Source organism: Oryza glaberrima, chromosome 2, assembly GCF_000147395.1.
Source record: "Oryza glaberrima chromosome 2, OglaRS2, whole genome shotgun sequence".
NCBI classification, from domain to species: Eukaryota; Viridiplantae; Streptophyta; class Magnoliopsida; order Poales; family Poaceae; genus Oryza; species Oryza glaberrima.
The window spans coordinates 2,072,076-2,096,397 of record NC_068327.1 but is presented as its reverse complement, the minus strand read 5'-3'; the positions used below and the strand labels follow the sequence as shown (position 1 = coordinate 2,096,397).

The following is a 24,322-nucleotide window of genomic DNA, read 5'->3' as shown; positions in this document are numbered from 1 at the left end:
GGGGGGGGGGGGTCGCACGGGCCACCGAATGCCGCCCGCACGGCGGCAGCTCCGCCGACCTTGCTCCTCGTCGCCGCCGCCAACAAAGTCTGTACCGTCCCCGCGCCGACTCGAGGGCAGAGAGCTCCTCCGCGCCGCTGACCTACTTAATGCCTCCCCGCGGAGTTCCACCCCCAAGATCTGCCCAGCACCGCCTCGTTGTCGGAGAGGTCCCACGCCTCGTACTACCCCTCGGCCCCATCCTCATCGGCAGCCCCGCCACCATCGCCATCACCGGAAAATCCTCCTTCTCTTTCTCCTTCTCGGCCTTCATACGAACCTGCAGCGGTGACGGCGCACAGGAAGGGGGCGGCGGCGCAGCACAATGGAGAGGAGGTGGGAGGCGGCGCGCGGAAGGACGGCGACAACACGCGAGGGAGGGGGCAGCGGCGCAGCACAGCGGGGAGAGGGCGGCGGCGCAGCACGGCGAGGAGGAGTTGGGAGGCGGCCGGGCGGCGATGCGCGAGGAGGGGTGGTGGAGCTCCACGTCTTTCGATCTGCGTGAGGTGGGGAGGGGTGGCGAACTCGCGGTCGGAACCAGCATCGCCGCCAAGCTCCTGTTGTGGTCGCCGCTGTCGAGTTCCGCAAGCTTCTCCACGCTGACGATTTCTTGCTCCCCGGCTCCCTGCTTGCCCTGTTCGCCCGCCGCGGCTTCCTGATGGGGACGGCTGGCGCTCGCGGCTGGGTCAGCCGCCGCCGCATGCCCCATTGCCGGCCGGCGGCGGGATAGGGGAGAGAGCAAGGGGGAGGGGCGGCGGCGAAGCGTCGTGGGGAGGGGAGGGGATAGATATGATATGTTTTTTTCGGAAAAAACCTCTTGTTTTTTATGTTTACATCGCTACCCCTAAGAGTAGAACTTTACCTTCTTCGTGTTGTATTTATATAAAATACGAGGGTTGTTTCGTATAAAATGGAACGTGATGTTAGTCGGTGGGAGGCAGTGCACACTATTCCGTTCAAACACGAGGATTTTTTTGCATAAATATCAGCACGCGTCATTTGCTCCGAGGAGGCAAAACGTGACGCACATGCAGCGCGTGACCGGCAGAACCGATGGGGAACCCGAAGAGAGAGAAAAGGAAAGGCTCCACAGCTCACCCAATCGAGGAGCTTCTAACGAGGAGCAAAAAAAATATATATATTTCAAAAAAAAGAGAGAATCGGTAGCTTTAGGGCTTTTATTAATTGATAATTTCTTTCGGAGTTAATTACCGAGAAAAGAATCATATGTACATGACAAACAATTGGCTCTCTCCTCTCCAGTCCTACCATACCTCTTGCTCTCAATTTGTCTTCCCTTCCTGAATCAAAGGTCATGTAAAGATCATTATCAAAGGTCATGTAAAGATCATTGATTTGATGCTTCAGCAGCATTTTTGTTCTCTGCAGCTGTGCACGCAAATTGTGTTTAAGCAAAAATATCAGTAAATACCAATCTGGAAGTTTTGTTTTGTAATTCGAGTGACGCCAAACTTCAAATTAACAAGCTTCATGTAAGAAATTACTCATGGTTACTTGCACATTACCGGACTGATCAATAACAAAATTACATGATAAAAGATTCAGTAAAGTATTGTTTCAAACTTCATGTACACATACTACTTCTATATGCGCATTTTATATGCGAGTAATTTTTTTTTCAAATGCCATCCCCATGGCATAACCTAATCCCTGTGCTTTCTTATATCCATCTACTCCATGTACAAGTAAACCAGTATAAATTGTACATAAAAAATGAAAAGCAGCAACCATTCTTTGATGGCAAACAAGTCACAGATGTTACAATCAACAAAAGATGAGAAAAATGCAAGAATTACAGATTTACAGTTGCACAGCTCATGGCAGTGCCCAGTGTACTAAATTTCATGTCAAGCCTTGATGTAGTCGAGAAAATGGACATTTGGCCATCTTCAAAACTGTGTTTCGCTATTATGCCATCTTCAAAACATGATTCGATAAAATGCCAATCTCAAGCCCACGCTACTCGTTGGATTGCCATTTTCTCATTTTCTCTTATTTCTAAAATCGTTTTGCCTTTTCCACCTGATGATCAGACACAAATGCCCCTGGACACCAGAATGGGTCCCTGGTCGAGTTCATGGACGGCGTGGCCTCCCCGCAAGACAGGGCGCCGCTGCCGTGGAACCAAGGCATCCAGGCCGCCGGGCGCCGAGCTCACGGCGTGCTAGTACTGTGGTACATGTAGAGAAACTGCTTGGAGCCTGAGGCCGCGTAGGAGTCGCCGAAGCCGCTGCCGCCGCCCTGGTGGTACGGGTGGTGCCAATGAGAAGCCCCCGCCGCCGATGAGCCGACGCAAGGCTTGCAGTGCCAGTACGTGCCCAACGCCTTCAACGCCATGTCCTTGATCTAGAATGAAACCCAAACAAAACCTCCCATCAAAATCAAGCCCGATCTGGGTGATTATGACCTACCCTAAACCAAGTTTCAACATTCACGTGAGTTCCCATATAGGAAAAACCAAAGAGCCTGAGCAGAAAATTAGGAGTGGAAGATGCAGACCAACGTGTACGGCAATGGCAGCACCTACCGTGGACGGGAGGAGTGGTATCTGATGCGGTTGTACCCCATCGCTGATGCCCAACGCTTCTCCATCCTCTGATGCGGCAGTGTGGCACGAGCGGCACCGCAGTGTCGCGCAGATGCGCTGCCGCAACGACCGCGAGGGCGTGGAGATCGTGGCGGTGGAGCGGGGTCTTGTCGGAGGGGCACGCGTCGGACGCCGCCGAGACGAATGCCCCGAGCTCGTCCTCTTGACCGCCGGCGTCATTGACCCGCCAGTTCAAGGCACCCGGAGACCCTTTATTTTCTCCCCCACGAGTCCAGGGGCATTTTCGTCTGATCATCATGAGATGGAGGCAAAAAGATTTCATAAATGAGTAAAAATGAGAAAATGGCAATCCGGCGAGCAGTGCAGGCTTGAGATTGGCATTTTATCAAATCACGTTTTGAAGATGGCATAATAGCGAAACCTACTTTTGAAGATGGCCAAATGTCCATTTTCTCGATGTAGTCAGCATCTAGACAGATCAAACAAGCAACTCAAAGAAAAAAGACAGATCAAACAAGCTAGGTATTCAATTCTGGATGCTCCGCAATTCGCAAAAAATATGTTTGCGTGCAGGGAAACTGCTTCTCGTTAAGGCAAAGCTGATATTTTCCATCTCCATATTATCAATAGTCTTGTCAGATACAGTTACCAATACAGTAGCACCAATGAAATTCACGAGGGAGCTGTAAATAAAATCATTGATATAAACATCCCTAAACAGAAAAGTGATCAGGCTGGTTAGCATTTTTATCAAGGAAAGTGTCATTCCTATAAAAATGTCTCCTACTACAAATTACCAAGCAAAAACTAACAAAGTTGGGACAGTTTTTTTTACTGTTACTATTAACATGTCAACAGTTTGAGTCTAAAGGGAACATAGCATGTTAAAGCCAATCCACAGTGCTAGACATCTTAAACTCTAGTTTCCAGTTAAAATCATATTCTACAAAAAAAAAGTACGTATATGGTTCGGAAAATATATGTGGCCTTCAAATAGTAAGACAACTGAAATAAGGGGCTTTGTATGGAATCTATTCTACTGGTTCAAAAGCGGTGAATATGCAGTTATATAAATCAAGGTTTCAGATTAAGAAGCGTAACAAACCATGGATCGCTTGAGACATAGAAGTGGTGTCTTGACCCAAAAATTTAGAGGATAGGAAGCAAATTTTGGAATTTTACCTTTTCCGGCTTCTGCTGCAAGCCTGCAAGCCATCGTTGGTCCTCATCAAGCTCTTGAGCTTTGAAGCCGAACTCTCTACTCCTTCGGTGGCACCATTCTTGGAGAGCTGCACTTCCGCGAGGGGAACTCCCTTTTCTCGCGGCAGCATGGACTGCACGCACGCACGAGGTATGGCAGGTCACGGAAGATGGCTACCACTTCAACCATCCACTCGATGTAGTGAAGAATATCTGAGCAAGAAGATAATTTGGCAATCCAATCTTCAGAAGATTTCATTCAATCTACTGCATAGAACAAAATTTCAGGGGAAAAAAGTTTTGGTAGATGTGTACCTCACCGATCCACCGATGGGTCTCTGATGCTCACCGGTCCACCACCCACCCATGGGCATCAACAACCATGGTGCCCACAGAGCAAATTTCAGCTTGCAGCTTGCAAGTGTACTTGAACAGCGTCAACTTAATCTCGCCTACATAAAAGATGGTTAGTTTGACATCAAAAGTTCAGTTCGCACCTGTCAAATATCTGTCCATTCGGTACCATATCAACATATGTAAAATCAAGTGAGCACCTGGAAGCCAATGGGTGGACTTGGGCCTTCACCTACTTTAATATCCTTGTACTGAAGAACAGATTCTGTAGTCACCATGGCCACCTTGGCGTGCATCAGGATGAGTTAGTTGCTGAGATTTAGCATGATTAGATGATTAACATTTACTAATCTCCAGCTAAACATGATTATGTGCGTATTCATGCATAACTCAAGCAGGGTTGAAATATTCCTAACAACAAAACATAATCGATCACCCTGGCAAGAAAGAAATTGCAGGTAAAATTTGAAACAAAAAAAATCGATCACAGTAAGTACATTTTCGAGCTCCTTCTCACATGCGGCATCGCAGAGCTTGAGCTTCTCCTCGGGAGACAGCCCGGCGGCGAGGGCATCATCAAACGCGGCCAGGCCAAGCACGAGCGCCGACGATACCCCCACGGCGACTCCAAAAACGCTCCTCTGGGTGGTGCTGGTACAGACCACACCGCCATCATCCACTCCGCGCTGTGGCAACACCGTTCCCGCCTCACCAACGGCCTCGCACCTGCAGAAGCAGCATCGCCCAGCCGCTAAAATCAGCACCGTGCTGCTGCTGCTATTGCTGCCCTTGAACGCCCTATCGTTGGGAAGACACGGTTTGGAGGAAGGGAACATGTGGTGGGCCGAGGGGAGGAGGAAAGGCGAGGTGGCAGCGGCGGAGGAAGCGGGTGCAGCCATGGCGAGAGCAGGAGAAGTGGGAAATTAAAGGAAGGAGATGAAGATGTCTCTCTCTTCTTGCGCTCTTGGCTAGGGTTGAAGACCACCTGCTCTTTTTGGAGAGGTTGGTCGCCACCGCCGGGGCTGCGGACGATGGGGGGGAAGGAAGCGGCGCGGGGTGGGTAGGAGGAGGATGGCGATGGTGGTGGTTAAGGGGAAAGGCGAACGACGGCGGCGGCAGTCCTGCCACCATCGTCGCCGCCGCTGTCGCGGATGTACAGGCACGGAGGTGGCCGACCGCGCCGTAATCGTCCCCTCCACCACCAGTTACCCACCGAACGGATCTGGAGGGATCCGGCCTCGCCATCCTCGCCGCCGCTGTCGCGGATGTACAGGCACGGAGGTGGCCGACCTTGCTCGTCAAATCCGGCACCCCACCGAGCGGGGCGAGAGGGCGGGAGAGAGGAAGCAGCAGCGTGGGGGAGATGAAGAGTACGGCGCCGGCCAACGTCGAATTACTCCGGTCGGCCGGTAACCGCATCCGGCCTCCACCCACCGCCGCCGTCACCACAAGTGGATACAGGGGAGCACCGGCGGCGGCTTTGGCGGGCGCCGCCTCCTCCCTCCCCCCTCGACTCCACCACAAGGGGAGGTAGAAGAGGGAGGGAGGGAGGGAGCACCGGCGGCGACTCCGACGAGCGCGCCTGCGCGCGGAGAGACGACGGCAGTGACGCGCTAGGAGGGGGCGGGACGGGAGGAGGGATGGGGCGGCCCTCCACCTCCGCCTCCACCGGATCTGGGAGGAGGGAGGGGAGCCGCCGCTGCCACCGCCGGTAACCGCCGCCTTACGCCGCGCCAGATCTGAAGGGGAGGGCCGCCGCCGCCAGCGCTCTCCACCCTCCCGGTGGAGCCGCTGCCGCGTCCACCCTCCGCGCCGCCTTCGCCCTCAACCTCCGCCTCCACCGGATCTAGAAGGAAGGAGGGGAGCAGCCGCTGGTGCACCCTCCGCGCGCAGCTACCGCCGACAGCCGCCGCCGCCACCGCCACCGAGAGAGGAGAGCTGGGAGGAGGGGAGGAGAGAGGAGAGGCAGAGAATGGGAAATGGTTTCAGGATTGGGGGTTAGTGTAGGACGATTTACAGAAACCTTACTGTGTTTTAATGTTTACAGCGCTACCCTTAGAAGCGGAATTTTCTCTTCTTCGCATTGTATTTTCTTAGAATACGAGAGGTTATATGTAAAAAGAACAATGGGGTGTCAGTCGTTTCGAGGCCGTATGCGCTATTCCGTGCAAACGCGATGAGCTTTTTGCAAAAATAGCCAACCACGCTTTATCCTCCGCAAGCAGCCGAAAAAATTCAAAAAAAAGAGAAAATTCGTATGGCTAGAGGTGTTATTGATTGATGGATGATTTAGGCTCAATTCGTTTCCTCCTTTTCTCAACCTTTCTCCCTCGTTTTTCGCACGCATGTTTTTTAAACTATTAAATAGTGCATTTTTTAAAAAAAATTTATACAAAAGTTACTTAAAAAATCATAATAATCTATTTTTTTAAAAAAAAGTAAATAATTAATTAATCACCCGTTAATCGCTGCTCCGTTTTCCCGAACACAGCCTTAGGGGTAGTTGTGAACTTGTGATCGACACATTTTCGGTTATACTTTCACGACCCGTGCCTTCCGAAATTTTGAACACCTCACAACTACGACCTATGCCACATCAATATAGACTTACGAAACCTCCCATTATATCTCGAGAAAATACCGGTCTCGTATTTTTATTAATCTATTGTCCTAAAACATATAGCTACTCTTTAACATTTAAATCTCCTTTTCTAAATTATAGATATCTATCCACTTGCCTTTTCATTTCAACCAATCAGAAACATTCTTAAAAAGTTTAAAGGTGACAACAATTCGAGATAAAAGGAGGGTACCGACAAATTTTGTTATACGCCACTTTAATTTGTAAACATTTTAAAATTTGCCACCTAATTTTTGTGGCTTTTAGAATTTACCACCGAGAATGCGAATTCGGTCATTTTGTGCCACTTCGTTCATTGGCCTGCTGCCGTCGTGCACCACAACCATTGTTGCTTAGCGCATCGCAATGGTCACTAGCTCACTCAACCTCCATCGGTGCCCCGTTGCCACTGTCCTCGGGCAGCTAGCTCAACCTCAACCTTCATCGTTGAGTTCAGCCTTTTGCTTGCGTAATCCTAGGTTTGACCTCGATCCCCATTGGCACTTGGCACCATCCCCACACTTGACCTCTGGCCACACCGTCCCAAGCTCGACATCAGTCTCCAATATTGATGTCACCAGTCAGCTCGACCTTGAACTCTGCCTACGTCGTCCTCGGGCTTGAGTTTGGGCACCGCCCATGCTATCATTGGGCTAGGCCTTCACGGAGGGTGCCTAGCGTCATGGTATCATGCAGTGGTAGTGGACAGACGTCAAATGGATAAAGCAGAACAGAATGAAAGAATTCACATCCTCAATGGCAAAATTTAAAAAGGCGTGCACATTGAATTTCAAATTTGAAAAGGTTTGCAAATTGAGTGGTGTATACTGAAATCTATCGAGCATGAAATATCTTTCCCTGTTCATACAAATTTAATTTGAAATATGTGAAAAACATTTGAGCTTTTCAAACCCAAGGTTTAAGATACTATAGATTCGTTGTATTATGATGTGTTTAAGTAGGTTACTATATTTAGAATAGAGATAGTACGCTCCAACCACTTGAGATAATACAACCTCTATTTTTAATATACGACGCTATTAACTTTTTAGATACGTTTAACCATTAATCTTTATTAAAAAAAATTACGTATTATGCGACTTGATTTATTAAAGGTTTTAAGCATGAACTTATATTTGATCTTGCTTAAAATTTTTGAGTAAAATTAACATTGTCGTATATTTAAAAACGAAGAGACTATATATAGTAATATCCACGTCCCATATTACTTGTCGCTTTGACTTTTTTCTTAAAATGTTTGACCATTTGTTTTATTTGAAAAATTAGTGTAAATATAAAAAAGATAAGTCATACTTGAAGTACATTTGATAACCAAACAAGTCACAAACAAAATAAATAATAATTCTAAATTTGTTAATAAGACGAATAATCAGATATTATAAATAAAAAATCAAAGCGATAAATAAGTAATATGGGACGGAAGTAATAGTATTATTTTTCGAAAAGAAAAACAGACATTCCGGATCCGGACACAGCCCACGAGACCTCCTTTTCATACAGCCGGCGTGGCATTTGTGGGCCCAATCTGTCAGTGCCACATCACACCACACAACCGCAAAGAAAGAGTGGGCCCCAAGGCCCAAGCCGAGCCAAAAAAAAAACCCAGCAGGCCAGAATCCAGATCACCACTAGTTCCAGCCTGTGCCGCTCCTCCGTATTATAACGCGGCGGGATCTCGTGCTCGTGCGCCGCCCCGCGCTCCCGATCGATTCGCTCTCTCGCCGCCGCCGCCGCCGCCGCAGCTGACGCCGTCGGTTTGGTTGGTTGGTTGATCGGCGGCGAGGAGGGGGAGGGGGGGGGGGGAGGATGTGGCGGCTGAGGGTGGCGGAGGGCGGGGGGGACCCGTGGCTGCGCACGAAGAACGGCCACGTGGGGCGCCAGGTCTGGGAGTTCGACCCCGCCGCGCGCGACCCCGACGAGCTCGCCGCCGTCGAGGCCGCCCGCCGCGGGTTCGCCGCCCGCCGCCACGAGCTCAAGCACAGCTCCGACCTCCTCATGCGCATGCAGGTAAAATGCCTCTCCCCGCGCCGCCACCCTCTCGCTCCTACTACTGTACTATATACTACCCCCTTTGCTTAGCTCGTCTGAATTGCTCGTGGCCGGAGGCGGCGAGGCGCACATCTGTGCGCGGTGTTCTCTCGCGGGAGGCGGCGTCACCGATCGAGCGCGACGCTGTCGCTGGAAGCGTTCAATGCGGTGATGATGTGATTGCTGTTTCAGATACAGTGTATTTCGGTTTAATGCGCATCGGGTGGATGGGTGGGTGAGCGGAGATGGGCTCTCGCAACTTGCACGCGCCTTCTTTTTTCCTTATTCGTGCTAGAATTCGTGGTGGATGCGATGCAAGCCGGCGATCGATCTCTTCCCCTTTTCGCTATGCCTCATCCGTTTGCATGTTCCAGTGGTGGATTTTGATGTGGATGCTGCATTCAATTCCAGCCATACGCCCCATATGATTCGAGGTTGCGGCGCAGAGTTGCCCATTGAAAATATAGAGATGTTTCGCTATCCATGTTAATTAGCAGTAGTAGGATGCCCTGCACTAGTGAATTCTTGTTATTTTATTATCATTGTCTTGTCTGTGTTTCAGTGTTCCCTGAGAGCTCTGCATCCAAATTGTTTGGTGATTCCGGGTTGCTTGTGCACCGAGTAGCTTGGAATTAAATTTGGGGATCTGGTGAAGTACCATGTGGGGGGCCTCCATCCAGTTCATTACCTAAAAATTTGGGTTCTTGTGGGGACGGCAATGGGAAGAGCTGGCTGGATAGGGATATGCCTTAACTCAAAGTAGCTTTTAATGTGCAGTGGCCGGTGGGCAAATCAAACTGGGTTAGCATGTTTTTAGCCTCTTATGAGGACTGTAGGATGCAGAGAACTCAGGTACTTTTTACTTCAAAATGTCTAATACCAATTACATGTGCAAACAGTAAAAAAGTGAGACAAATGTGATTATACTTGGAGGTAACTTTCTGACGTCACGATTTTATAGACTGTCCGGTAATATCTTAAACGTGCAATTTTGTGCTGAATATTTTTCATTTATTTACTTCTGTTTGGCTTGCCCTGAATTCTATGTATTAGCCATGAAATTAGTGTCTTTTTCACTAGTCAATGCACATGTCATCCCTGATATTTAAGCATTTATTTTGTATATTCTGTAGTTTGCTAAAGCAAATCCTCTTAAGCTGGACATTCCAGCTATCAAGCTAGAGGAGCATGAAGCTGTTACAGGCGAAGCTGTATTATCCTCTCTAAAAAGGGCAATTGCTCGTTATTCTACTTTTCAAGCACATGATGGACACTGGCCTGGGGATTATGGTGGTCCCATGTTCCTTATGCCAGGCTTGGTACTCTTCTAACTCACCACAAGTCGTCTCCAATTTGGTTACTCACTAAAATTTGAACTATGGAATTTCTTTTTAATTACTCATAATCTTGACCTGTATGAAAAGAAATGTTCCATACTGCCTGTTATATGTGAAAGTTACTCATTATATTTTCTATTTTACTCAGATTATAACATTATATGTGAGCGGAGCGCTGAACACTGCTTTGTCATCTGAACATCAGAAGGAGATACGGCGGTATCTCTACAATCATCAGGTAAGAAATCTAATTACACTTCTACAATCTTGAAATAAGTAAAGGCAATGTTTTCCTTTTCTGTGTGTAAGTGTAGAATGAAGATGGAGGATGGGGTTTGCACATTGAGGGCCACAGCACCATGTTTGGCTCAGCGTTGACATATGTTTCATTGAGATTGCTTGGGGAGGGGCCAGATAGCGGCGATGGAGCTATGGAGAAAGGACGAAAATGGATTTTAGACCATGGGGGAGCAACTTATATTACATCATGGGGCAAGTTTTGGCTTTCGGTAGGGAGTTAACACTTCCTCTCTCTGTATCTTGACCGCTGTAATAATCTAACCTGGTTTTTAAATGTAACAACTCTTTATATTCCCTAATCATGTCAGGTGCTTGGTGTATTTGACTGGTCTGGCAACAACCCAGTGCCACCAGAAATATGGTTGTTGCCATATTTCCTGCCGATTCATCCAGGTTGTGCTCCCCCTGTAGGCATTTATATCTTCTCCTATTGAATGTGTATGATAATATATTCATTACTTTGCTTGCTGTAGATTACATTAGTGCTAGTAATTTCTTACTGATAAACTTTATAATTATGTGAAGGGCGAATGTGGTGTCATTGCCGGATGGTTTATTTGCCTATGTGTTACATTTATGGAAAGAGGTTTGTGGGCCCAGTTACACCAATTATATTGGAATTAAGAAAGGAACTCTACGAAGTACCCTACAATGAAGTTGATTGGGACAAGGCTCGCAATCTATGTGCTAAGGTTTGTTAATTACTTAATGTTTGTTGTATTCACGTGCATAAGATAATTTGACAACAGTATGGTAAAATATTATCTTATGAGGTGAGTTAAAAAATCATCAGTAATATATTGTCATCTTACTTTGAACACATTTTGGACGCAAAAACTGTGCCTTTTTTGAATAATGTATTCCATATGTTTCTAAATAATTGGCATTGTTGACTTCAGAGCACAAATTTTGACCACCATATTATTTATCATTTTTAAATACTTAAAAGTATATTATATTATTGAAGTGATAAATATAACCTTAGAACTTTCAATTACCATGACTATACAATTTAAAATTTAGAAGTAGCCAAAGTTTAAATTTTCTTCTTGTTCCCTGGTCAATTACAAGCCAATAGTTGAAATCATGACTTTGACTCGTAATCTGATGATTTAAGCTCCTTACAAGCTGAAGGACTTTGTTATGCTTAGTTGTTATCGTGCATGGCTTGAAAAGTTATTGTAGTAAGCCCAAAATTTTACATAATTTATCCTATGTATCTTGCTTTTATCACTTTGTGTTTAATAAGATCTGGATTTTTCTTTCTGAAAGTTTTTTTTTTTTGGTATTGTATTGCAGGAAGATCTGTACTATCCACATCCATTCGTGCAGGATGTATTATGGGCCACTCTCCACAAATTTGTTGAACCAGCTATGTTGCGTTGGCCTGGGAACAAATTGAGGGAGAAAGCTTTGGACACTGTCATGCAGCATATTCATTATGAAGATGAGAACACCCGATATATTTGCATTGGTCCAGTAAACAAGGTAATTTGAAGACTATGATTGCTTATTGGTTCATTACAAAAGAAAGTGGGTTGTTCTTTCTTTTCTTGCTGCAGGCATAAAAGGGAAACCATTCCATTATATGGGTACACACTTAAAATTTTCAACTTTGAATGGAATACATGTGCAGCTGCAATTAGAGGGAAACTGTCATAATTACTGTGTTTTACAGTATTCCCCTTTAAATTTTCACCCATTTTTTTTTTATCTTGGTTTTCTATTTTATTGTAGCGACGATGGCTCCTCGCACCACCCTTTTTTTGGGTGGCCACCAAGCGGCCTATATAGATTAAAAATATTTTAGTTGCACTACCTTCTCTCAAGCGGCAAGTTCACTGTCATTCTTCTTCCCCTTCTATGTTTCTTTTGTTTTAAAACATGAACATTTCTGCCAAAATAAGCCTATTATAGTCCTGTGAAGACATATATAGGTAGCAAAGAAGCAATTTATTTTTGAATGGTTCATTAAACTTCAGATTATGGAGTTTCTTTTTGTTTCTTCCTCCCGTAGCTATAAGATGTAACTACTCTTGATGCTTTAATACCTGATGAATTAAGCTGCTCAGTCATGTCAGGCAATACATTGTGTTCTTGTCATTCAAATCTATTCTCTCTATTCAGGTATTAAATATGCTTGCTTGCTGGATTGAAGATCCAAACTCAGAGGCATTCAAACTCCACATTCCAAGAGTCCACGATTACCTATGGATTGCAGAAGATGGCATGAAAATGCAGGTCACCTTTTTTCTTTACTCTAACTTCCAACAAGAAAGTTGGTAACTTTGGCACAAGACACCTATTGAACAAGTGTGATTTACTGTCTATTGATGCCATTGGAAAATTGTTTTGGCATAATTTCTGCCAATGAAGTTTTTAACATAGCATAATTTTAGAGAAGCATTGCATCAAGTGTGTTCTGTTTGCTTTAACTATAGATTCTTTTTGTGACCGCTGTAGGGTTATAATGGAAGCCAGCTGTGGGACACAGCTTTCACAGTTCAAGCTATAGTGGCTACTGGCCTCATTGAAGAATTTGGTCCTACTCTTAAACTAGCACATGGCTACATAAAGAAAACGCAGGTGCATGCCTCATGCATGTTCCCTTATACGATTATACTAATCAACATTTCAAGCCATCTCATTACTTACCTGTGGCTTTTATCCTGAAAGGTTATCGATGACTGCCCTGGAGATCTTAGTCAGTGGTACCGCCACATATCTAAAGGTGCATGGCCCTTTTCTACTGCTGATCATGGTTGGCCTATATCAGATTGCACTGCAGAAGGACTTAAGGTAAATTTTATCTTTCAAGCTTGAGAAAGTATTGTTCTTCTACTCTTCTAGCATATATAAACTCTCTGGTATGCATGAGAAATAGTTATCAAGAACCATTGTAGATTCTCTTATGATCTTATCTGTAAAGTTTAGTCTGTTCCATAGCAATTGTCTGCTGGTATTCTTGACATTGTAATAGTTTGAACTGTTCTCGTTTTGTTTTATTATTAGGCGGCATTATTGCTATCGAAGATTTCTCCAGATATTGTTGGCAAAGCAGTGGAAGTTAATAGACTGTATGATTCTGTCAATTGTTTGATGTCATACATGGTAAGTTTTAATCAGTCTTCATATTTAAGGGTGATTGTAAACCTCTCATGTCATTTTAACATTTCATATGTAACATGAATAATATATAAAAAAATGAAGCTTTGGAGCAGCAGTTCAGTAAGCATCATATAGTGTATGCCTATATTCAAGTGCTCCTTTTGCATTCAGAACAAGGACAGAGAAGATGTTTGTCTTGTCCCTTTTTTAAGCACCTCGCATTTCTGTAGGATACCGAAACGATTTTTTTTGCTTCTAAACCCTGATTAATATGCATTAGAAACTTAGAATATTGGAGATCTGCTTTTCAGTTGATAATTAAAATTTGGGATGTGGTAAATGGACTCCTGTTTAACAATTGAATCTGCAAGTACCCTTATGTATGAAAAGGCATCCGTCACATTATAATTTTGTGCTTATCAATTATCATAAGACGTCTAATTTGTCATGGCTATAAAGTGTCTCTAATATAGCAGTTTAATGGCTGAAGGAAGAGTTACTAATGCATGCAGCCTTACTTTGTTGTACCGGGCATTCAGGTTTGATGGGTTCTCCACTCAACTATTCTCTAAAGATACATAGAACTATGGCAAACTAGATTTGTTGAAGTACGACATATAATCATTTCTTCAAAAAAAAAAAAAGTTTTGAAGTTCCAGTGCTCCACAAAGTTTTGTTGCCAATAGCTCCCCCATTCTCTTGTGTATTTTAATTGGTGTTTTAAATATATCACATGCATGTTCCTTTGGGAGGAACCTTACCTTACAGATCCTTATACTCTTGACAGAATGATAATGGTGGATTTGCAACATATGAACTCACAAGGTCTTATGCCTGGCTGGAGGTGAGTATAATTATCTTATTTGAGGACTATCCTTCTCTTATTTGTTGTCTAGGCAAGCAGTGCTGCAAGTCAATTTCTGCACTGACATCAAAACTGGGAAGTTGCTGACTCAAAAGATGGCACCTAAAAATTTGTTAATTGTTCTTGTAATCTTGTTCAATATAATAAAGATTTGTTGAGCTCTTTGATTAGATGCTTTCTTTGTTTGAAAAGGACAATTAACCATTGGCAGTAATATTTTTATATTGACTATGGAACATCCTTCCATGCGACTGTTGACTATGTTTCATGAATATTGACACGCGTTATTGAACTTTTCCAGCTTATCAATCCTGCTGAGACCTTTGGGGACATTGTGATTGATTATCCGTAAGACATTACAACCCATCCATTGTCCTCTTTTCTTGCTTTGCCATGTAGAAGGTGAACTGATCTTTCTTTCCTTCTCTCCTTTGTATGTGTATAAAATTTATAGTTATGTGGAATGCACTTCAGCAGCAATTCAGGCCCTGACAGCATTTAAAAAGCTCTACCCTGGACACCGCAAGAGTGAAATAGACAACTGTATAAGCAAAGCTGCTAGCTTTATTGAGGGTATTCAAAAAAGCGATGGTTCATGGTTAGTACAAGGACTTCACATGAAACAATAAGAACATTGCGTGCATATAATTGTCTACATTGTCTACTGCCCTTGGTCAAAAAAAAAAATTGTCTACATTGTTCACTCTGTATTTTCCAACAGGTATGGTTCTTGGGCTGTTTGTTTTACCTATGGCACATGGTTTGGTGTAAAGGGATTAGTTGCTGCTGGTAGGACATTCAAAAACAGTCCTGCAATCAGAAAGGCATGTGACTTTTTGTTGTCAAAAGAGCTTCCTTCTGGAGGCTGGGGAGAAAGCTATTTGTCATCCCAAGATCAGGTAAATTCATTTCTATGAAATTTGCACAATGTTACTATTCTTTACTTTTTTTTTCTGTATCATGGATATGCTTTCAATCTTGTTTACTGGATCGCATCCATCTATTATAATGTTGATAACCAGGTGCTCTGATCAATATCACCTGTTGTTTGGGATAAATGCTTCAAAACATGTAAAGTTTTAACAAGTGGACATGAACTCATGAGAGAACTTCCCTACAATCGGGATACAACTAGAACCTTGTGGTGCTACATTTTGTTGTACTGGATAGAGTAGGATGCTAAATTTCATGCCATTGCTCTTTTCTGCATGGCGCACAGGTAGGTTATAATGTGTTGCAGGGTTCTTTGCTGTTTTTTTGTGCCACCTGCTTAGTCACTTGAATTTCTTCCAGTCTTAAAAGATTAAATTAGTAGTGACTACTACCAACATGCTTTCATATGTAACAACAAATGATATATTTTTGGGAATCAACTATTAAGGTGTATTTCTTTTCTTTGTAATCCATGTGACATGTAAGAATTTTTATACATATTAGAACATTACCTTTACAAATAATATGTTGGACATTGTCTTGCACATAGACAGCACTTGAAATACTGTATTGATCAGGTATTGTATTGATTCTTAATTTACACAGGTTTCATCTTTGCTTTAACCATCTCGTGGCTTGTTTTCAAATAGGTTTATACCAATCTCGAAGGGAAGCGACCTCATGCGGTGAACACTGGTTGGGCCATGCTAGCCCTAATCGATGCAGGGCAGGTTTGTCTTTTGTTAAATATATTTTTGTGTATGGTTGACTTTTCAGTTATCGTAAAATGATACATATGCTTATTCGTGATAGTACTTTCCTCTTGCAGGCTGAGAGAGATCCAATTCCTTTGCATCGAGCAGCGAAGGTTTTGATCAACTTACAATCGGAAGATGGTGAATTTCCCCAGCAAGTAAGTTCTAATCCATCCCATGGGTTCATGACATGAAACGTTGCTCTAGAAAAGAAAGTGATGCATTTACTTCAGCCTGTAATAATCTTGTGGTGATTCAAACTTCTGTTTTTAAAAATAGAACATTTCATAGAAGTTCCAATGGGCATAAGTAGAAGCACAGAGATATAGGGTTTAGGTATTGACAAGCAATATAATCTAAACTAATTGACTGAGGGTTGTCCCTTAGTTGCGTGTTTCTAATCATTAGACTATTCTAGGCATGTTATCTAACCGGTCGACCATAGATCCAAAGTTGCTTGGAAATTATCCTGAAGTATCATTGCGCAATGTTGTCAAAAGATCTTTGATGCTAGAGGAACACGCATTGCTTCACTCGATATTGAACGAGGAAAACTAAATTGCTGACATGAGTTATCCTTTTCCTTTCACTATGTATTATTTACCATCATCCGAGATGCTAAATAACATTTTTTACACCCCCCCCCCCCCCAACCATATAACAGGAGATCATTGGAGTCTTCAACAAAAACTGCATGATCAGCTACTCCGAGTATAGAAACATCTTCCCTATTTGGGCCCTTGGGGAGTACCGTCGCCGCGTCTTGGCCGCAGACAAGTAGTTCAGCACGAGCAGAGCAGCAGCACCAACAATGTGCATGTATTTATACGTGAAATAATGTAGCTATGTTTTAGTTGTAATAATGTGGCTATATGTATTCTCCCGTTAGTGATGCCACGCCAGCGTAGTCAAATAGAAACGCATTTTGACACAAGTTCGAGATGAATGGATTCCTGAATCGAATGTTTGTGTTCAGATAGAATTCTTGCCACGCAAAATACAAACATGAAAGAAACCAGTTGGTTTTGGGGTGGATAGTTGGTTGTGTTTTTTTTGTTTTCAGGGGTTCAGCCTCCTGGGGTCGCGTGGGAAGAGAGAAGCCTTCCTGATGTTGCCGAGGCCGCAGAAGAGCATCACCACCCTCTCCAGCCCGACGCCGAACCCGCCGTGCGGCGGCGCGCCGTACCTGAACGCGTCGACGTAGGCGGCGATGCTGCCGACGTCGATCCCCCGCTCCTCCGCCTGTCGTGCCAGGACCTCCGGGACGTGCACCCTCTGCGCTCCCGAGATGATCTCCTCCCCTGTATTCCATGGCCAGAAAATCTTATTTCATTTTTTTCCCTCCAAATTGCGAGAGAATGATCTAGTCTCAGGAGAAGATCGGTGGTATCTTGAGATGAGTTTTGTCAATTACCTCGGACGAACACGTCGAAGGAGTTGCTGTAGCGTGGGTCGTCGGAGCAGGGCATGGTGTAGAAGGGCCTCACCGCCGACGGGTACCGGCAGAGCATGTAGAAATCAGTGTCATACCTGCAGTTGAAGAATACCAAGTACTAGTAAGGGTGCGTTTAGTTCACGCCAAAATTGAAAGTTTGATCGAAATTAGAATGATGTGACGGAAAAGTTGGAAGTTTGTGTGTGTAGAAAAGTTTTGATGTGATAAAAAAGTTAGAAGTTTGAAAAAAAAGTTAGGAACCAAACCAGGTCTAAGTAAGATTTTCTAATATAACAATTCCAGTGGTCAACACTCAACAGCAAGCTAGTAGTTCTCCATCATGTGGGAGTGAGATGAGATGATGGAAAGGTTACTTGGTATGAACCAGCTCGCCCAGCTTCTTCTCAGACTCTGTGTTGAGGTCTCCCATGGCCTCCACGTGGACCCCAGCTTCCTGTCAGAGAGGTCAATTGGATTTGTTACTGACATTTCTTATCAATATGACATCATAATTCACAAGCATTAGTTGAATCAGTTTCAGTTCCTTGTTGACGGCAAGGAGAGGATAGAAAGAAGCAAAGAATCTCAGTTTGCAAGAAGAATTGGTTTATGTGCAGTTGAGATGACAGAACACAAACCTTGAGCATCCGGATGCCTTCGTCATACTCAATGCGCAGTGTCTTGGGTAAGTACTGCAAGAATTAATCCCCATTTGTGGTTAATTCTTCTGTATAATAAGCTCTTGCAAAGTGCTATCACATCTATGATGATTCATAATTATGCACAAATGAATAAGCCCCCGGTCTGAGCAACTTTGACGCTGAAACCATCTGCCAGTGATTAACTTGTGGTAGATCGATCGGTTTCCTTTTTTAGATAAAGGAAGTTTTTATTGATATCAGATGATTACATCAAGTAAATATTACTCTCCCTCTGTTTTAGGTTATAAAATGTTTTGACTTTGGTCAAAGTCAAACTGTTTTCAAATTTGACTAAATTTATAGACAAATATAATAATATTTATAATACTAAATTAGTTTTATCAAATCAATAGTTGAATATATTTTCATAGTAAATTTGTCTTGGGTTAAAAATGTTACTACTTTTTTCTATAAACTTTGTAAACTTAAAGCAGTTTTACTTTGACCAAAACATCTTATAACTTGAAACGGAGGGAGTACAAAATATAACAAAAAGCTCCAACAATCTTTCATCTGAATCCATAAACTTGCTTACCTTCAAAGGTTTGAACGGATACTGCCTGTTAATGGCCTCAAGTTCCTTGGCGCAGTTCTTGTTCAGATGATCAAACATAGCAACAAACAGCCTATCCACAACATCACAAACCTGTTTCTCACAAGAGAAGCAAAAGAAAATTGTGTCACTGTTCATGCAGCTACATCACTTACACAGCTGAATTCACAAACAACGGAGCTAAATTACCTCAGAGTAGTGGTCTTTGATTGCCATTTCCATGTCAAGTCCAACGAACTCACACAAATGCCGGTGCGTGTTGGAGTCTTCTGCCCTGAACACGGGGCCAACCTCGAACACACGCTCGAATCCACCACAAATTGCCATTTGCTTGTGGAGCTGAGGCGACTGCGCCAGGCAGGCCGGCTGGCCGTTGTAGTCCAGCTTGAACACCGCCGCGCCGCCTTCACTGGACCCGCCGATCAGCTTCGGCGTGTGGATGCCAACGAAACCTTCTGACAGCAGCACTTGTCTGAAGATCTGCACCGTCCAAGAGTGTGACAACAACGCTCATCAGATCACAAATTCTTGTGACACCAACGGTTTCTGAAGATTTTTCTTTCGCAAATTCGGTTCCTGAATAATTCTTTTGCCAAATTTGTTTCTGGGTAATTCCGTGAGATCATCCCGTGTTCAATGTGCAAATCTTACGTTTTCGATTTCGCATTGGACACGAAAAATCGCCTGGTTTGCAGGTGTGCGCAGGTCGATCACTCTGAAGTCCAAGCGCTTGTCCTGCCCGACATGAACGAGCTGCTCGCCGGCCTTTTTGCATGCGACGAAACAATTAAGTTCACAATGATAGCTCCAACGAAACATGATTGTTTGCTGTGATCAATGGCAGTGTATGGATTGACAGAAAAAAGCTTACAGCCTTGGCCTTCACGACGTCTTCCTCGCTTCGCGCCGCGTCGTCGACGCTGATGGGGAGATTCGGAGTCGCTTTGCTGATGCAGTACAGCTTCTTCACCTGGATCTCCACTTCCTGCAGAAGAGTTGCCATGAGCAGACTGCAGAGGTGATCGGGATGGTGGTGATGGGTGGGAGCGGCAAAACGTCGAACACCTGCTGCGTGGTGCCGCGGACGGGCTCCCGCGGCAACGAGACGACGCCGGCGACGTCCACCACCGACTCCCGGCTCAGCCCGGCGGCGAACCGCGCCACCCCGGCGTCTCCTCCTCCGCCGCCGCCGCCGCCGCCACCCACGACGCACTGCACGGTGGACGACCCCTGCCGCAGCACGAGGAACGCGACGCGCCGCCCCACGGCGCGCACCGCGTGGGCCGCGCCCCGCACGCGCACGGCGCGGCCGGCCACGTCCGGCCCCAGCGCCGCCACGTCCGCCCACTCGTAACCGGGGACACTAAACAACCCCCCGCCGACGGCGACATCGCCATAGCCGCCGCCGTCCTCCTCCTCCGGCTGCTGCTGCAGCGGATCGCCGTGGTTGTCGTCGTCGCCGGTGGACATGGCGGATTCCGAGGCGAATTAACTAGGACTTGGTTGGATTGATTGATTGATTGAAATGCTCCCAACTAATCCCGCTTTGTCCATGAAAAGTCGCAATAAAAAATTCCGATGATGCGGCGATGAACAGTAAAAAATTCCGGCTGCTAATGCAAAATGTTTGTGCGTTTGCATACGTCATCCACATGGTTGTAGACACCGGAAGAAGCGGAGGAAGCTTCGGGGTTGGTGAGCTGAGCTGATCGTCGCCGGCGCCGCCGCTGCCGCCGTAGAGGCAGCTCTCGGTCGTTGGGGCGGGAGACGACTGGGGAGTTGGTGGCCGAGGAGAGCGGCGCTGGACGCGGGCCACTGTGGCGCGTACACATGCGTTCCTGTTGGTAGAGAAACCCTCGGCGACGTCGCCGGCAACCGGTGGGGAAAGAGGGTGTCGAGATGGGTTCCAAGCCCAAGGGCTATATTGAATAACCAAATACTTTCCGGGTTCCATATGCAAAACTGCCGCCACCGCCACCTACTCCAATTTCTATCGACATTTCTTTGAAAAAAAAAGTAGTATATAATTTGTCGTATACTACCGTTAACGACCAAATTTGGTAATATCAGCATCGGAAAAGGAGATTAGATCAAGGTGGAGTCGAAGGCGGAGATTGATCCGAGAACAGAGCAAGAATCGGCTGAAATCCAGATCGGCTACGATTAGGGTCGACTGGGTCTGAGTCGGACTGGGTGAGCCGATGCAGCCGATTCTGACAGTATAATTTGGTGTATGACATTGGGTTGAATTGAGGTGCTTCAAAATGATTGCCGCACATGGATAGAGTCCCGAGAAGGCAATTGTATCTATTAATTAGGATGTTTTATGTAACTTTCTTAGAGATATGTTTGGTCAAAAGTCTGCCGCAAAGACTTATGGTATCTTAGAGTTTGTTAGAGATAGTGGTCGTGTCCGGTATGGACATATCTTGTAATTCTCGGGTATAAATAGACCCCGAGCCCTATGTAATTTTTAACACACACTTTCAATACAATTTCAGTGCATCGCCACCTTTTTGCTTTAGTTTTGTTTCGACGAGTTCTTGCTTTCGGGTTGAGCTGCATCGGTTTCGATCTTCAACAAGAGGTAAAACTTGTTATGACGACTTGTGTTCTCGAGATTAGTGCTTCCATCTTTATGACACTCTAATCTTGTCTATATAATTCGTTAAGTTATCATATATCTTACATAATCCTTGACAATATCGTCATCTAACCTACAATCGGCTAACATCTGTTCATAGAAGGCAGCCGATTAGGTTAAATAGCGACGTTGTCCTAGATCATATAAGATATCTACCACTTTATGAAACACCCAGCGGCTTGATTGTCTAGATATTGTTCTTCTTTCATACTTAATGCTGCATCAGTTGAGTTTGATCTATTAAGTCGTGCTTAGTATATCAATCTCTAGCCTGTCCTCTGGTTGCCGATTAGGGTAGTATCAGAGTTTCAGCCGATTTTATCTGATTTAACCATATTCGATCTATATGCTTCAATGACATGTTAAATCCGCCTTTTATGTCAGGATCTTATTGCATTTAAGTATATTAAGCTTTTGTTTGGTATATTATATTTGTTTTGATATCTTTATATAAAGTAGTATCGGAGTATTAGCTGATACATGCTAGATCTATCTGATCGGCTATGCTATAAACATATATAATCATGTTATTAATATATATTTCGATCTAAGTGATTTATACTGTCTCGGCATGGTTACCGATCTATCCCAATCACTTGATTTAAGTATATATTAATATAAGAACTATATATCGTTAATATCTACAACTGATCGAATAGATTTAGTTCCTTACTATCTATTTATAACCACCGATCGATTCATATATGACATCGGCTCAAAGATAAATGATATGTCATCGGCATCTAGCCGATCGGCTATCATTTATAGATTTAACAATGAATTCTTTGTCTATATTTCTTGTTGATTACAGTATCAAATCAACTGGCACGCTCATACATTCGAAGGCGAGCTTTTGACCTGCACTGGAGTTAAGCAGATCTCCCAGACCTCGTATTTTCTGTCAACAACTACATCCATTTCATATTATATAACTCGTTTTAGGTCTAGAAAAACTTAGTAAATCTACAGTAGTAAATTAGTTTTATTAGATGTAACATTAAATATATTTTGATAATATGTATGTTTTGTGTTAAAATATTATTATATTTTTCTATAAATTTAGTTAAACTTATAAAGGTTTGACTATGTAAAAAGTTAAAATGATTTATAGTATGATACGGAGGGCGTATATATATTTTTACATTGGGGACTATTTTTGTTAACAAGCTGACAAGCCGAGTTGGGTGAAAATTTTTGTGGAAGATGGGTGAGGAGACAGAATTCAAAGCTTTTATGTATGGGGGACATACAGGTGAGGCTCCTCTGTGTATGTCAGCTCCACCTGTCAAGGACCCACGTTACTCTGACTTTACGTTAGGGAAGTTGCATCCAAGACATATTGTATTGAACCATACCCTTAACTAGCTTATAAACGTCACAATCACATCAGTCTGAAAGAGTGAGGATTAATTACAGTATGTATGGGCAAGGTCAATTTTTTTTAGATAAGGATGGGCAAGGTCAATGCAAAAGTATATTCCCTCCATATAGATATAAGGGTAATAGTAATGTTTATTGTCAAAATTGGTAATAAGGTGGATTTACGAATCAGTGGGTAGTAGCTAATACATACTCTAATTTTTAGGGAAATAATACATACTCTATGTCATAATGTGTGAATGTAAAAGGTGAACATAAGATAGAGTCCACAAGAGGGAAAAAAAGACCAAAATCCCTAGCCTCACATACTCTGCACGCACATTACTCACTGTATAAATACTATAGTTAAGTTGCTTATTGTTGGTAGCAGACATAGTTGCTATTGCTAGCTTTAACAATGTTTGTTGGCGTGGTTGTAAGGTTATTTTATTGCTTACTACCTGCTTTTATACTCTAAAAACATCCACAATGTGTTCTAAAACCAGGTAGTAAGCATAAATACAATCGTTATAGTAAGTAGTAAATAATTGTGGAAATAGTACCAACAACTACCAGGCAATAGCACTATAACCTGGTAGTAAGAAATAAAAAAACATTATTTTCTCATCTATGTGTTAACTCTCTTCTTTCTATCTTTCTCATTAGACTATTAGATTTTTTATGTTCCTGAGACCCATCTTATTGCCTCATACACATTGTGAAAATTTTGATAACAAAGAGACCTACTTTTGTTAAGCCTTACCTTACTTATTACTCCCTCCATTCCATAATACAAGGCACAACCACTTTTTCTAGATGTTACATAATATAAGGCATGCATGCATATAGGCAATTAACTATAATCCCTTCTCCATTAAATTATTACTTTTTTAAATCCTCCACTCTCATGTTCTCTAATTCTATTGGATGCATGCATTGTATTTATTAGGATGATCTAAACTACAAGATGATAATAATCATTTTCTTGGTCTTTAGATTAGGGGTGGTTATGTCTTATATTTTAGAATGGAGGGAGTATCAAGTAGCAAGAAAATATTGCTGATATTCTAAGGAGGACATAGGAGAATGGTTGAGGGTAGAATAATTGAAATTATAATGCTACTACATAATGTTAGTACGTGCATGCATGATTGGAAAAAAATTGTGACCTTGTGGGCATGTGGATACTATTACTATTACTGCATCAACACTTCCCCACATAATAATAATTAATGGGAAATACCTAACTCTGATACAGTATCATGAACGATACTCGTCAGTTTGTCAGTTGTCACTGTACAGGAAGGAACACCTAAACTGATAAGATAAAACAGTGTCTAGAGATGACTTTGTTAATTGTCTTTATATACATGCAATATTTAATGTAGAATACCAAAAAATAACGTGTTGAACTGTTGAGGGAGCGTCAGATCTCCATCGATCTGCCTCGAATTGATAAGGGGTTTAGTATATAAATTTGATCTAGAATTAAATTCGGTTG

General features: G+C 43.6%; 3 protein-coding genes across 9 annotated transcripts in view; 1 reads left to right on the top strand and 2 right to left on the bottom strand.

Moving 5' to 3' along the window:
- LOC127764030 (cycloartenol synthase) overlaps positions 1-17,111 on the top strand; it is a 31,808-nt gene extending 14,697 nt beyond the window's left edge. The window contains exons 1-18 of one of the 2 annotated variants that reach the window (XM_052288839.1): positions 8,599-8,810; positions 9,965-10,150; positions 10,317-10,406; positions 10,483-10,677; positions 10,777-10,861; positions 10,994-11,160; positions 11,768-11,956; positions 12,596-12,709; positions 12,932-13,054; positions 13,145-13,267; positions 13,481-13,579; positions 14,364-14,420; positions 14,743-14,789; positions 14,896-15,039; positions 15,163-15,340; positions 16,025-16,105; positions 16,204-16,287; positions 16,794-17,111. In XM_052288839.1, coding sequence (XP_052144799.1) covers positions 8,610-8,810; positions 9,965-10,150; positions 10,317-10,406; positions 10,483-10,677; positions 10,777-10,861; positions 10,994-11,160; positions 11,768-11,956; positions 12,596-12,709; positions 12,932-13,054; positions 13,145-13,267; positions 13,481-13,579; positions 14,364-14,420; positions 14,743-14,789; positions 14,896-15,039; positions 15,163-15,340; positions 16,025-16,105; positions 16,204-16,287; positions 16,794-16,910 — 2,280 coding nt within the window. In that variant the 5' untranslated portion in view covers positions 8,599-8,609 and the 3' untranslated portion in view covers positions 16,911-17,111. Of the gene's footprint in view, positions 1-8,598; positions 8,811-9,964; positions 10,151-10,316; positions 10,407-10,482; positions 10,678-10,776; positions 10,862-10,993; positions 11,161-11,767; positions 11,957-12,595; positions 12,710-12,931; positions 13,055-13,144; positions 13,268-13,480; positions 13,580-14,363; positions 14,421-14,742; positions 14,790-14,895; positions 15,040-15,162; positions 15,341-16,024; positions 16,106-16,203; positions 16,288-16,793 lie in introns of those variants that run through there. The other variant, XM_052288840.1, reaches the window with a different exon arrangement.
- LOC127764032 (uncharacterized) lies at positions 1,761-4,815 on the bottom strand. 5 transcript variants are annotated; one of them, XR_008015796.1, is made up of 6 exons: positions 4,680-4,815; positions 4,363-4,474; positions 4,124-4,260; positions 3,791-4,051; positions 2,588-2,895; positions 1,761-2,406 (listed from the first exon to the last, which is right to left on the bottom strand). XR_008015796.1 is itself a non-coding variant. In XM_052288844.1 (4 exons), the coding sequence occupies exons 2-4, from the start codon at positions 3,937-3,939 to the stop codon at positions 2,225-2,227; spliced, it is 639 nt and encodes a 212-aa protein (XP_052144804.1). In that variant the 5' UTR covers positions 3,940-4,051; positions 4,124-4,260; the 3' UTR covers positions 1,761-2,224. The 5 variants fall into 5 exon arrangements, 1 of the variants encoding a protein (XP_052144804.1); XR_008015795.1 differs by having other exon boundaries at positions 4,660-4,807; XR_008015797.1 differs by adding an exon at positions 3,034-3,321 and having other exon boundaries at positions 4,363-4,802.
- Positions 17,053-20,723, bottom strand: LOC127764031 (aspartate--tRNA ligase 2, cytoplasmic-like). 2 transcript variants are annotated; one of them, XM_052288841.1, is made up of 10 exons: positions 20,462-20,723; positions 19,884-20,362; positions 19,690-19,803; positions 19,470-19,583; positions 19,008-19,298; positions 18,801-18,911; positions 18,203-18,256; positions 17,939-18,018; positions 17,544-17,659; positions 17,053-17,430 (listed from the first exon to the last, which is right to left on the bottom strand). In XM_052288841.1, exons 2-10 carry the CDS (start codon positions 20,286-20,288, stop codon positions 17,189-17,191), a joined length of 1,527 nt encoding a protein of 508 aa, XP_052144801.1. In that variant the 5' UTR covers positions 20,289-20,362; positions 20,462-20,723; the 3' UTR covers positions 17,053-17,188. The 2 variants fall into 2 exon arrangements, with proteins under 2 accessions (XP_052144801.1, XP_052144802.1); XM_052288842.1 differs by lacking the exon at positions 20,462-20,723 and having other exon boundaries at positions 19,884-20,453.
- Between the last annotated feature and the right edge of the window lie 3,599 nt (positions 20,724-24,322).

What these genes read in the sequence shown, in the direction of transcription:
- LOC127764032 (XM_052288844.1), bottom strand. Translation starts at nt 3,939, where the DNA reads ATGCTGCCGCGAGAAAAGGGAGTTCCCCTCGCGGAAGTGCAGCTCTCC. An exon ending in TGCAGCAGAAGCCGGAAAAG is followed by an intron (nt 2,896 to 3,790) that starts GTAAAATTCCAA and finishes CATGATGATCAG; the next exon opens with ACGAAAATGCCCCTGGACTC. An exon ending in TACCACTCCTCCCGTCCACG is followed by an intron (nt 2,407 to 2,587) that starts GTAGGTGCTGCC and finishes GTTTCATTCTAG; the next exon opens with ATCAAGGACATGGCGTTGAA.
- LOC127764031 (XM_052288841.1), bottom strand. Translation starts at nt 20,288, where the DNA reads ATGTCCACCGGCGACGACGACAACCACGGCGATCCGCTGCAGCAGCAG. An exon ending in TCCGCGGCACCACGCAGCAG is followed by an intron (nt 19,804 to 19,883) that starts GTGTTCGACGTT and finishes ACTCTTCTGCAG; the next exon opens with GAAGTGGAGATCCAGGTGAA. An exon ending in ATCCGTTCAAACCTTTGAAG is followed by an intron (nt 18,257 to 18,800) that starts GTAAGCAAGTTT and finishes TAATTCTTGCAG; the next exon opens with TACTTACCCAAGACACTGCG.